Below are 12,855 nucleotides of genomic sequence, written 5' to 3'. Positions count from 1 at the left end.
CTGGGGCTCTTGAACATATATTAGCTAATATTAGCACGGAGCTTCAGTCATATGGAGTTGTCATGCCTACTGTAGACAACTAGCCAGAACATGGTCCCCTCAGAGAGGTGAAGGGAGCCATGGAATATGAAACTCACATGTTTGAAAGTATTTGTCTGCCATCGACCGGGGTTGAGCACCCAGAAAGGTAGGCGCTTCAAAACAAAATCACTCCTGGTAGAAATATTGCAACCTGAGACCGAACAGCGGCCAGAAACTCCCCCAAAGAAAAATAAGCAAACAAGCAACACATCATCACACCACACACCGCTCATTCATGTCAACATTCTCCCCCCCCCCCCCCACATTTCAGAAGAAAAGAGGGGGTCCTGCCCACCGAGCCAAAAGCCAGACCGTCAGTTTAGAGGCTGAAAAACGGAAACACAGACTGCCGACCAGGGAGAGGGAGGGTACCAGGAAGCCTCCAGGGCACTATCCAGAAAATGGCATTTCATTACATTCAATGCTGGTTTTCTGTGGGGGAGGCCTGTCAGCTCCCTAGAGCCAACTACCAAAAGAGAAAAAATAAAAGGGACTTACCCGGGAGGAGGCTACACTGCACAACTCATAACGAAGATGAGATAACTGGCTGCTACAGCCAACCCAAGTAGACACAAGACCGCTGAGGGCCCAGCACATTAACACGATATCGGGCAGCCAGGACCCTGTTCGATCTCCAAAACCCACGCACGAATACATAATAATCGATACATGGAAAATAGTAGAGGGGCTGGTCCTAAACCTGCACACAAAAATAACATCACATGAGACCAGAAGGCATGGCAGGATGTGCAGAATACCCCCGTTGAAGAGCAGAGGTGCAACGGATACTCTGAGAGAGAACTCTATCAACATAAGAGGCCCGAAACTGTTCAACACGCTTCCACTACACATAAGGGGCATAACTGGCTGACCCCTCACAATGTTCATGAGAGAACTTGACAAACACCTCCAAAGGATACCTTTTCAACTTGGCTGTGACTCATACGTCAGGTTGCGAGCAGCCGAGTCCAACAGCCTGGTTGATCAGTCCAGCAACCAGGAAGCCTGGTCGACGACCGAGCCGCGGGGACGCTAAGCCCCCGAAGCACTTCAAGGTAAGGTAACCCGAATATCCATCCAAGACATATTGCCAAACACAGCAGCCAAAGCTGCAAACTTACAAACATCATGGGCGCGAAGGTAGATCGCAGACTGGCTAGACTTGATAGCCTTGTGGATAACCTAAGTGACCCAAGCCCTGGAAAAAGGAACAAGAAAAACCAGGTCATCCCAAAGCGCATCCTCCGGACACAGATGCAGAGGCGCGCAGATAACGGCATAAAGCAGCAACCATATAAAAAATATGATGCACCCCGGGCCTGACCAACCAAGCATCAATAACCCATAGACCCCACCGGAAGCCCGCCATCTCGTTCTTCGCCAGAAAAGAAGATGGCTGTTCAACCATTCCTACCCAAAAGCATCTACCGCGAAGTCCTCGCAGTCGGGGAAGGATGACACATATACGGGAAGTTGTCTCGACCACGCCGACGCGAAGAGGTCTGCTTCTGGTGGCCCGTACATTCGGCAGAGCCAACTGAACAATTTAGCGTCAACCGTCCATTCCATGAACAGGGGAATGAACCACGACAGGCCGTCTGCTAGGACGTTGGACACAACCGGGATATGAACCACACACAGAGAGCTAAACCCCAAGAACTCAGCAGAAGAGCCACTCAAAGCAACCAGCCCCAAAGAGCCAAAGATTGTTGATTGATTGACAGTTGAGAGGTGGGTCGAAAGAGCAGAGCTCATCCCCCGAAAGAACAACTAGGTGAACTAGGTGAATACAGACCGCAGAGACCCTCCGCAGTTCAGGCAATAAACCACCAGGGCCCAGTTCGAATGGAGCCGGATCGTGGAGCCCTGAGCGAGCCAAATCTGACACTGCGTAAGCCACAGTGCAACAAATTCCTGTACCTTACTGTGAGCCCGATAGAAGGACGGAGCCCACCGCCCCTGGCCGCCCTAGTGAGCACTGGTCACAAAACCCCAGCCGAAAGAGGAGGCATTCTTGAATACATCAAGGCAGAGCTGTGGAAGGTGCCAAGGCAATGAACCCCGAAATGCTCGAAGAGGAAGGCAGCGACGCAGCAGCCGACACAAGGCCCCTGGGGAAACAAACCTAGCGATCGTGAGCGAGGCGGAAGGGATGGCCTCAAAGGAATCAGAACAGATGCTGCAACCAAACCTGAAAAAGCGCATAAACAATCGCAGCGGCAAAGTTCAGACTTACACACAGCTGCTTGAGTCACCACCGAGTGACCCAGGACGCCCCTCAGAAACAAACGACGGCAAGACTGCAGCCAGAGCAATGCCGTCTGGGGGGCATTGCTCCCCAGACGGCATTGACAAGGACGCTGTCTGGGAATCCCAGACAAGGCCCAGCTAAGTCCAAACCTGAGACGGAACCAGATGGGACTTCCTCCAGTTCATTAGGAACCCGAACCCAGCAAGCTGGGAAATAACCAAATCCCAGGTGAGCAGACTGGTTGGGAGCCCAGACCAACCAGTCGTCAAGGTAGGCCAAAACCCAAACACCTAGGTGACGCAGACAGGCCACCACGATCTGGGCAAGACGCGTGAAAATGAGAGGTGCCAGATTCAGCCAGAAAGGAATGCAACAAAATGGTAAGCCTGACACCCCACCACAAAACCTACCATGTCCCTAAACCCCGGATGAATAGGGATGTGCCAATATGCATCCCTGAAGTCCAGAGACATCATCCAAGAACCCGGTTCCAAGAAAACTGGATCTGGAGCAGAGTGGTTATCCGAAAGGAGGAGCAAGGATTCCAGGGGTTCAGAAAGTGCAAGTCCAGAAAGAACCGCAGATCCACACAATTCCGTTTTGTCACTGCAAACAGACGAAAACCCACCTGAGGGATGAGGTCCTTTCAACCACACCTACGGTAGGATAACCCGACGAAGCGAAGGAGGGAAGAAACCTGCCCCACCAGCCCTGAACTCCCCCGAAAAGGGAGGCCCAATGCTATGGCAGGCCAAAAGAAACGACCTGAAACGCCCACAAATCGTGGGACCAAGCACGGGCAAACAGAGCCAGTCGCACCCCCTAATCACACCTCCAGTAGGCCAGAGAACTCTGCAACTTTACGCAGAGAACATTAAGAAAATGTGTGAAGTATGGGAAGAACTGCAAAGTTTGGTTGAAAAAAGGCACCCAGATAAAGGTGTAGCAGGCCCTTGCAGTGACCTTTTAAATGACAATGTGATGTCTCACTACAGACAAGTGTTAAAATGTAGAGAAAAACAAGTGTCTTTAGACAGATTCTTAGTAAAACAAGCAAGCAGTGAGCCACAACAGATCCTAGTGGAATGCCTAAAAACACAGGAGAGAGTGCATCCAAGAAAAGACATTATTGCCTGATGTTATAATGGAAGGGAGCGCCCCTTCCAAACAATAACACCTCTCCTCTTCCCCTCCCCTTCCTCACCGTCTCCCCTACGCCAACAAGAGTCATCAATAAAAGTAAGCTATAACTTGAGCATACTATAGTACAAAATATGGGTGTATTATGTATTTTAAAGTTAATATTTTTAGGAGTGTGGAACGGATTAATTCAATTTACATTATTTCTTATGGGAAAATTCTTTTCGAGTTACAAATTTTTGAGTTACAACCCGTCTCTGGTAATGGATTAAATTTGTAAGTGGAGGTACAGTACCACTGTACTCAGTGCTGTCTAAGCTCGCTTAACCAAACTATATGGAAAGAATCCCTCATCAGATAAGTCACACTTACAGATAAGCAGCATTCTTACAGGTGACGTCCAAAGATGACTATATTTGCAATTTTTGTACAACAACCAACGTAATTTGAATTTCCACACACATTGTAAATCAAAATTATAATTTAACCCTTAAACAGTGATCATCATTTATTGTTGATTCACAGAGTAATGTGATTATTATCATTTGAAGATTTAAATATTACTGTCTGGGTTTTGCAAGTATGATGCAAATACAGTACAACCTCGATTCAACGAATCTCCGGCCAGTTCGCACACTTTTCAGGCCAAATTTACTCACCCTGTAAGAGAGAGACCCTTGTGTAGGGAGAAATAGCAGTGTTAAATGTTGAAAACCAGTCTGGTACTTTTACCCCTGCAGATATACAGAGCATCAGCTTAGCAGGAAAAGGTCATCTCCTAAAAACCAATGTAAATAAACCTGATAAAATAGTTAAAAAATAGATTCAATGCAAGAAAATATAGAGAAACAACAGTGTTAAATGTAGAAAAACAGCCTGGAACATTATAAGACATATAAATGAACTAATGGGAAATGTGTATGACATGTATAGAGATGAGACATTATTGGAATCAGGCAGGAAGCAAATGGGCAAGGTCTTCTCATTCACTTGGGAGAGAGAAAGGCAGTGAGAACAAGACCAGTGTCTTGGATGGTCTCCAACAAATACAATAAGTGCAGTATTATAGATGTTTATAGCGGTGCTTCCCTTTTTGTATAAGTTAGAGATAGGAATTTATAGAAATAAAGATTTTAGAACCCTGTGTGTCAAATGGGGTTATCCACATTTACTTTGTACATCCATTTGTGTATTGTGGTCAGAGTAGTGTATTGTTAAAACCCATGCCCTTTCCTTTGTAGTGACCTAAGAGGAGTGGAATGGAGTAATGACCTTAAGTCCAAGTTTGTAGAGGCCTAAACCGTTGTGTGTGGTCCCTTTGTGCCAGTGGTCTCCTGAGGTGTGTGTTGGTGGGAAGGAACCTCCCCCCCCCCCCCTTTGTCTGTATCAATCCTGTGGTGGATCCAAGTACACCCCTCCCCATTCTAATCAGTGTGAGAAAATCTGGTATTTGCTAAATAAAAACCCTTTTGTAAAATTGTACCCCCAAGGTGTATTTCTTGTCCCATGTAGTTAGAACTGGTGATTATTGCTATATAGATCCCTGCACTTCCATCGTTTACAAGAAAGTAAGAGTGGGTGTTGTTAGCGATACTCTAGGGTACGGCTTTCAATCCCAGTACCTTACAACCCGGTTGGACAAACAATGGTTTGCCGAAACGGGGGATGTTCAGATTTGCTTACGATGTCGAGACAAGAGTTCACAGACTGATGGAAAACTTTCCCATTCTATCACAGGTTACAGTTAATAATTCCTTCATATGACAACTTATATCACACAAGTGGACCACACAAGTGGACCATAGAAGTGAACCACAAGTGGTCCACAAGCTTACAATGTTGGGACAGAGTTTTCACAGACTGGTGGAAAACTGTCTCATTCTATCACAGATTACAATTAATAATTCCTTCATAAGACAAGTTGGAACACACAAGTGACACATATTAACCAAACACCAGCCAGAACGGTCCACACAAGAAGTGACACATTTTAACCAAATACAAGCCAGAGTGGTCCACACAAGTGAACAACTGAGTTTCAATGATTTTCGCTCACTGATTTGTGGCACACGTATCTTTGTAAATTAATGTAAAGGCTGAAGCGTAAATAGCTAGCTAATGTGTTGAAATCTTCTTGTATACATTTTCTGTAATGAAACAAGATGAGTGAGGATTGACAGATAAGGGAACACTGTACAGCAAACCTCTCTTTACAGTGAGGTTTCACTCACTTTTGCCTGTGTTGTCATAGTTCAGTGACCCATGACTTTGAACGTTTCAGATTAATAAATCATTTCTAAAACTGGTGTTTTAATACCTCTTTATTACCCTAATTAAACTAAACTAAATAAAACCAAAAATATACTGTAATCTGATAGATATCTGCTATTTGAGAAATTATTCATGTTATTGGCGGCACAACTCCAGCACGAGAGGACGGGTCTAATCCGTGTCCACACAACACCATGTGTGTTTCATTTGATTTCGTCGCCACAGTTCAGTGACCTATGGCTTCGAAATAATAAAATTAATAAATCAGTTCTAAAATAAGTATTTTTTATGACTCTTACTATTGTAATAATATTGCTAAACTAAATATATAACCCAAAAATATATAATTTGACATAAATCCAATATTTGAGAGAAATTTATGTTACTGCATCTGTCTTAAACACCAGCCAACTGTAGTGTGTATCGACCCCGTCGGCGTTCATATAGTAGGCACCCAGTGCCCTTAGCTTTGTCTGTGATTGTCTTATTTATCTGCCGGTGGAAGAATAATTGTGGAATTTACCATTTTTTACTACTGTATTGTTATACAACAAAATATCTCAGTGGCTTACTAATAGTGCCTTATTAATGCCAAAAATGAAGCAATATTTTGCAAGAACTAGTAGCAGAAAATCAACCAGCACAAGCACAGCCGTACCCAGCACAAGCACAGCTGTAACCAGCACGAGCACAGCTATACCCAGCACGAGCACAGCCATACCCAGTACTGGTACAACAGCAGTACCCAGCACTGGTACAACAGCAGCCAGCACCAGCTCAGAAGCAGCTGAAGCAAACACAGCAGCAGCAGCGAGCACCAGCAAAGCTGATGCAAACATCTAAGAACATCGTGTGTGGAGTATACAGTTAAAGTGTTAAATTTAAGTACATAGTGTTGGTGTTCAAATTAAGGTTGCAGTACAGAAATTTTAAGTGTAAAATGGTTTTCATTAACTGTATTGTAGTACTCAACATACAGCAGAACTACTTAATCAACTCAGTACTAACGGCATAATACACTACAGTATGTATTTACTGTACAGCATTCACAACTCCACGAAACTTCAAGATGGACATAACTCCAACAATAAGGTAAATAACAAATGTAATACAGTATTTTTTAGTAGAGTAGTAATATATAGGTACAGTATGTAATATGATAATGCATTTTTATTGTGTACAAGAAAAAAAAAATGATGCAAACACCTCCTGAAGGTCACCTCTTGCAACGAATCCAACGCTCCAACGCACTGGGATTGGTTTCATATAGTACGTTGAATCGAGGTTGTACTGTATGGATATAAAAGCTCTGTGGATGTAAATTAAGAAAAAAAGTGATAAAACAATCGGTAAAACATCAGAGAATAAATTAGGAAGTATTAGTAAAATCAGGTACCAGGCATTGACAAGTGCCAAGCACCTCCACCCATTGAAACAATAAATATTCAATTAGTTTCATGTTTTACTTATATTCTTCTTACAAATTAATAATTCTATAATGAAAATAATTTTGGGGATTTTTTTTTTTTTTGTGCATAGGCAGGTATGGCCATTTTTCCATAACTGTGGTCTAAGTGTTAAAAGAGAAACATCAGATTACCTTGTTGTAGTTTTGTCTTCTTGTTTGATACTGTAGATCCTTTAATGTGTAGTGCTTGAAAATATATGTAACCTAACCTCCGGTTATCCAGATTTTTGTCGAAGCTTCACCAGAAAATTATCCAGACTTACCTTAGGCTCTGTGCGAGTTTGTGCTATCCGTGATAATATCCAATTATCTAGATTTCTGTCTGATAGAAAATTATCCAGATGTGACTTTGGCCGGATAACCCAAATATTTGATTCAGCGGAATTCGGATAAGCGAGCACATACAGTAATGCTAGAGGTAAAAGTGCTGACAACTGCTTGGGAATGGTATAGGCAGCCATGTGATGAAGGATGCCCATTTACTTAACCAGGGTGACAATTCTTTGAGCAACCAAGACCAACTTATCTATTACCCATGTCTTGTAAGATCATTTATGACAAACGTAATATCCCAAAATAACCAATAATACATACAGTCAGCCACATGCTTTACGAATGCCTGTTATCCAATTGGGGTTTGTTCGGATTAAAAAGTTTGAATAATGGGTGGGGCAGGTAGTCTGAGTAAAAATGTGTAATAAAGATGAAATTAGTAAGCCCAGTGACTGTACACAACACCACTTGAGCAGTGTTCATACACTAATGAATGGCTCAGAAGCTTTAAAGCCTGCCATGGCATTATGGTACATTAGAGTACATGGTAAAAGGCAGTCTGCTGAGGTTACCTTATCACCATTAATCTCCACTTCAGTCAACACAACACTATCATCATCCACCACCAATACGCAGATCTGAACATATATTGGCGAGTTCAAACAAAACACTATTGAATTCCTGCAACAAAATTTTCAAATTTTCCCCTAGCATTTCAGGATGACTAACCACTTATCCGTACACAACATGTTATCCATTAAGTCTCAGTCCCGAGGGGTTCGAATAGCACGTGGCTAACTGTACTTGAAAAAATAGAAGTTTCAGAAACATACCTTGATTTTCAGCTCCACTACAAAATGTAATGATGCACCCTTGGCTGATCTGCTCCTTTGCGACTGGGGGAAGCAGAATGGTTGTCACATCTCCAGTATTTCCTTTTACAGGTTGTGAAAAAGGCGTCGACTCTCTCTCTTGGCCAACTTCTCCATAACTACACATACCACTGTCAAACCTTGGTAGAACTCCAGCAGAAGCATTTTGTGTTACTAATGTGTTTGAAGGAGCAGAAATTAATGATGACGATGATGGAGCAACTATAGAATAAGTTTTGCCTGAAGCCTCACCTTGCATGGGTGCAGGATAGAGTAATCCTGTTCCTTCATCTACACAGTATGAACCTTCCAAGGAAGTTATTTCATGTGGATTAACGGGAGTAAGTTCAGTTAATGTATACTGCTCCTGATCCAGAGCAGAGGTAGCACAACACAGTGAAGATGATGTAGCAATGCCTGGTATTGTATTACTTCGAATAGGAAGGGTGGTTGTAGGTACCATGGCTAGGAGACCCATATCATTATCATAATTTTCAGAGGGTTCAAGAATTGGAAGAGTTTCAGTATATGGAAGAATTTGAAGAGGCTCTGTTAATGGTAAGGTTCCTTGGACTGAATCTGAAATATTTTCTGAGTTTTCCAAAGTCTGTATGTTAGATGAAAGATTATTTCTTTTGTCTGGACTAGTTGATTTAACCAAACTAGATACACTTGCCACTGCTGCTGCTGCTGCAGCTCCAGGCTGAGCATTTTCACCAACCGGAGAGTCCTTGTGACTAATATGGTATGGAGAATGCTCACAGGGTTCTTGAGCTACACAGACAGGAGCTTCTCCAGGAACCTCAGAGACAAGCTTATCACTAGGGTCAGTAGCTACATTACTACAAACACTTAATTCATTTTCCACAAAGGAAGATTGAAATTCTGCACTAATTTCACTTTCATTTAATCTCTTTTCAAGTGAAGCAGAATCTGACTTACCCAATTCTGCCTCGTCTTCACCTTCACTGACTTTATCTGGTCGAGAAGACTGAAACTCGGCAAATTCCTGAAGCAGTTGTTCCCCAAGGTTATTTTCATCCTCCTTCAAGATTTTATTTTTCCACTTTGAAGGTTTTCTCTTTTTACTTTTAGATTTATTGTTTTGTGGCACAGAAGGACTAGTTTTTTGAGCTTTCAAAGTACTGGTAACAGATTCTTGAGAACTGGAACGAAGGGTAAATTTTATATATTTCCTGCATGTTACTAAACATAAGGTTAATTAATACATTTTCAAAATTCATGACAAAATTTAAGTATAGCATTGTATATTAAAGACAATGGAAGGAATTTGCCAAATATTACAGACCAGACTAAAACCATAGCAACTCTATAGTGTGTTATGAATATTTTATCAAGAAATACATAATACAGTATTTGCAAAGCACAGCTACACTGTACAATATTCGTGCTTACTTATTAGTAAGTAAAATGCTCTCCCAAATATGTGGATCAATTGGAACTGCACCCTGTTCTTCACATACAATACAGATAATCCAAAGTTTTTTTGCTATTCTTAGTTTTGAGAGAAAAAATCAGCAGTGAATGTAATGAATCACCTCTTTTTAGATGGGCCTTTGTGGCTTCCTGAAACTAGCTTGGCGAGGTAGCTCCTGTTATGATCGCCATCTAGTTCAAGACTTTCCCACATCAAGAATCATTTGTACCCACCTTAATGAGATGTTAGATAGCCCAAACGATATTTTGAGATATGAGGGGAAAAGTTTGTGAGGATAATGTAAATTTGGTTTTAAGGGGTTGGCAGGAGGGAAGAGGTAGCATAAGGCTGGACAATATGGCACCTAGAGTCGCTGACCGAGAGCAGTTTCCGACCTAGTGTGGTGACACCGGTCTAGAGGGTATATAAAAAAGAGGCATGGAGTGGATGATGGGGCAGAGTTGCAGCCAGTGGGCAGGTCAACAGTTAGCTCTGATACGGGCATAGTGTCACTGATCTAGATAGGCATGCTAGATCAGTGACACTACAGGCTTGGTCGCATGCAGACATGTGCATTGGCGGTCCAGGATTTATTTACAGATTCGAGCTCATATGGCAAGATGAGCTTACTAGAGGAAGCAAGAGTACTTTCCAGCAGCAAGAGGAGCAACTGAAAAGATTTGGAGAAGGGGGACATGTGAGAATAGGTTGTGTGGAACAATTGCTGTAGTAAGACTTAGCAGGGCCCCTCTTGCCTCACTCTCTAAGGAACAAGCTAACTGAGAACTTCACTAGGAGGGAGACTTAGTGTGAGAGATCAGTAGCAATGCCAAGGCTGCATGAGGGTGAAGAAAAGTCCAGGAAACACATCTCACATCACAAATCTGCTGGAGGAGTGACATCACCCAAATCCAGTCAAATCATATACTAAAACAAAAGCAATGTAAAGGATTTGGGTGTAATCATAGCAGAAGACCTTACCTTTAAAGAACACAATAACGTAGCCGTCACAACTGCGAGAAAAATGACTAGTTGGATTACAAGAACCATTTCAAACAAAAGATGCCTTACCAATGATGATATTTTTCATGATGTTAGTGCTCTCTAAAGTGGAATACTGTTACACAATAACTGCCCCTTTCAAAGCTGGAGAAATTGCTGACCTGCAGAACATGCAGAGATCCTTTACTGCTAGAATCCACTTAATTAATATACAGTACCATCTAAATAACTGGGATCAATTAAAATGTCTAAATCTGTATTCTCTAGAGTGGAGGCAGGAGAGATACATAATAATTTACACAGGAAAATATTATAGAGGCTGGTCCCAATCTGCCCAAAGAAATAACATCACATGAGACCAAAAGACATGCAGGATGTGCAGAATACCCCTGTTGAAACGCAGGGGTGCAATAGGTACTCTGAGAGAACTGTATCAACATCAGAGGCCCGAGTAGTTGTTCAACAAGATTCCACTATATATAAGGGGCATAACTGGCCGACCCCCTCGCAGTGTTCAAGAGAGAACTTGATAAATACTTCCAAAGGATACCTGATCAACCAGGCTGTGACTCATACATCAGGCTGCAAACAGCCGCATCCAACAACCTGGTTGACCAAACCATCAATCAGGAGGTCTGGTCAGAGATCGGGCCGCAGGGACCTGGACCCCCGGAATCTATGCACGGTAACAGCAGGGTAGGTGGTTCACTGGAGGTGGCAGACATGAATAACTTTATATGTAAGGTTTTCATAGTGCCCCCACACTCTTCCCTTCTTTGAGGGTGCCAGGTTCTGGCTCGTGGTCGCCGGTAGGCCAATAAAATTTTGCGACCAATGGCACCTAATACTATGGCACTGAATCAGTTAATAAGCTTCGGGGAGTCAGTTAATATGAATCATGTTAAAAAAGTAAAGTGAGAGGTGCGAAGAGGTGGTGGATGAAAAAACCATCAACAGTTTCTAAGAGTCATGACATAGATTATATAGAAGATGGGGACACCAAGAGCATAACACTCATCCTTCAAAAACACTTTCGTAATCACATACACATACATGTAATGAACAGTATGTGTATTTTAACAAGTATAGATATATATATATTTTAACATTTATATTAACACAAAATACATACATGTAATTTAATTACCTGAGTGAGGAATTGTTTTCACTGGGTGTCATGGTGCTTTTTGTTCTGCCTTGGGTAGGAATCAGCCGAGAATTTCTGGTGGCACTCCTTGTTGCCCGACGCTTTGCAACTAATGTGTCTCCGCATTTCAATTTCTTCTGCTTTTTCTTATATGCAGTTTTTGAGAAAGTTTTAGAAATTCCTGCAACCACCTGTGAAGGAGAGCATGACGGAGAAGCTTCTGGAGACAGGACTGCCTGAGGACAGTGTGGAGCCAAGTCCGACACAGAATGATGTGGTGTTTCATCGGATGTTGATGAATGAAGATGTGGTGAGGTAGGTAACCGATGAGGGGAAGATGGGCTGACAGTCATAGAGGTTGAAGATGAGGGCTGAGAATGAGTGTTAGGAGAAAAAAGTGTTGAAATTGGCTGAGGCACTGTTGCTGATGCTGGTGGCACTGGTGTTGATAGTAGCCTTGAAGGAGCTAAGGGAGTATCTTGCACACTGCCATGATTAGACTGCGATGTGTCACTTTTTATTGGGGTTACCATTGGAGAACCTGAGCACAAAAAATGCAAATACTGTACATTAGACTACCCTATACATGGTTTATCTGGATAAGAGCAAGCAAACAAGGCACACCCTATCTTTCTTTTCATTGAATCTTCAAAAATAAAAAATCAGCATTGAATATAATGAAACGCAATTTTCTGGGTAAGCCCTGGAGTCTCCCCGGACCTTACTGGGCTGAAACGTATGTATTAGACCATGGCATCAATCGATTGGAGTTCTTCTGCCTACCGGGAACCACGAGTTAGAACCTGGCACCCCTCAGAGAGGCTTAGCAATGGCCAGCTGGCCCCCAAGGGTTGGGTAAGTGCAGAGCAGCATAAACACCTACAGAATTGATTCCCGAACGCACCAGGGAAG

At 42.7% G+C, this 12,855-nt stretch overlaps 1 protein-coding gene across 7 annotated transcripts in view; it reads right to left on the bottom strand.

The window, feature by feature from the left end:
- The window catches only part of LOC123751154 (microtubule-associated protein futsch), a 94,440-nt gene that overhangs the window by 55,674 nt on the left and 25,911 nt on the right, over positions 1 to 12,855 (bottom strand). For 6 of the 7 annotated variants that reach the window (XM_069332893.1, XM_045733263.2, XM_069332896.1 and 3 more), the window contains exons 8-9: positions 11,944 to 12,484; positions 8,318 to 9,522 (exon numbers count right to left, since the gene is read on the bottom strand). In XM_069332893.1, the coding sequence (XP_069188994.1) occupies positions 8,318 to 9,522; positions 11,944 to 12,484 (1,746 nt within the window). The remainder of the gene's footprint in view (positions 1 to 8,317; positions 9,523 to 11,943; positions 12,485 to 12,855) is intronic. The other variant, XM_069332908.1, reaches the window with a different exon arrangement.

This window comes from Procambarus clarkii, chromosome 4 (genome assembly GCF_040958095.1).
Source record: "Procambarus clarkii isolate CNS0578487 chromosome 4, FALCON_Pclarkii_2.0, whole genome shotgun sequence".
NCBI classification, from domain to species: domain Eukaryota; kingdom Metazoa; phylum Arthropoda; class Malacostraca; order Decapoda; family Cambaridae; genus Procambarus; species Procambarus clarkii.
Note: the sequence above shows the minus strand (reverse complement) of the source record. Positions and strands in the feature narration are given on the sequence as shown.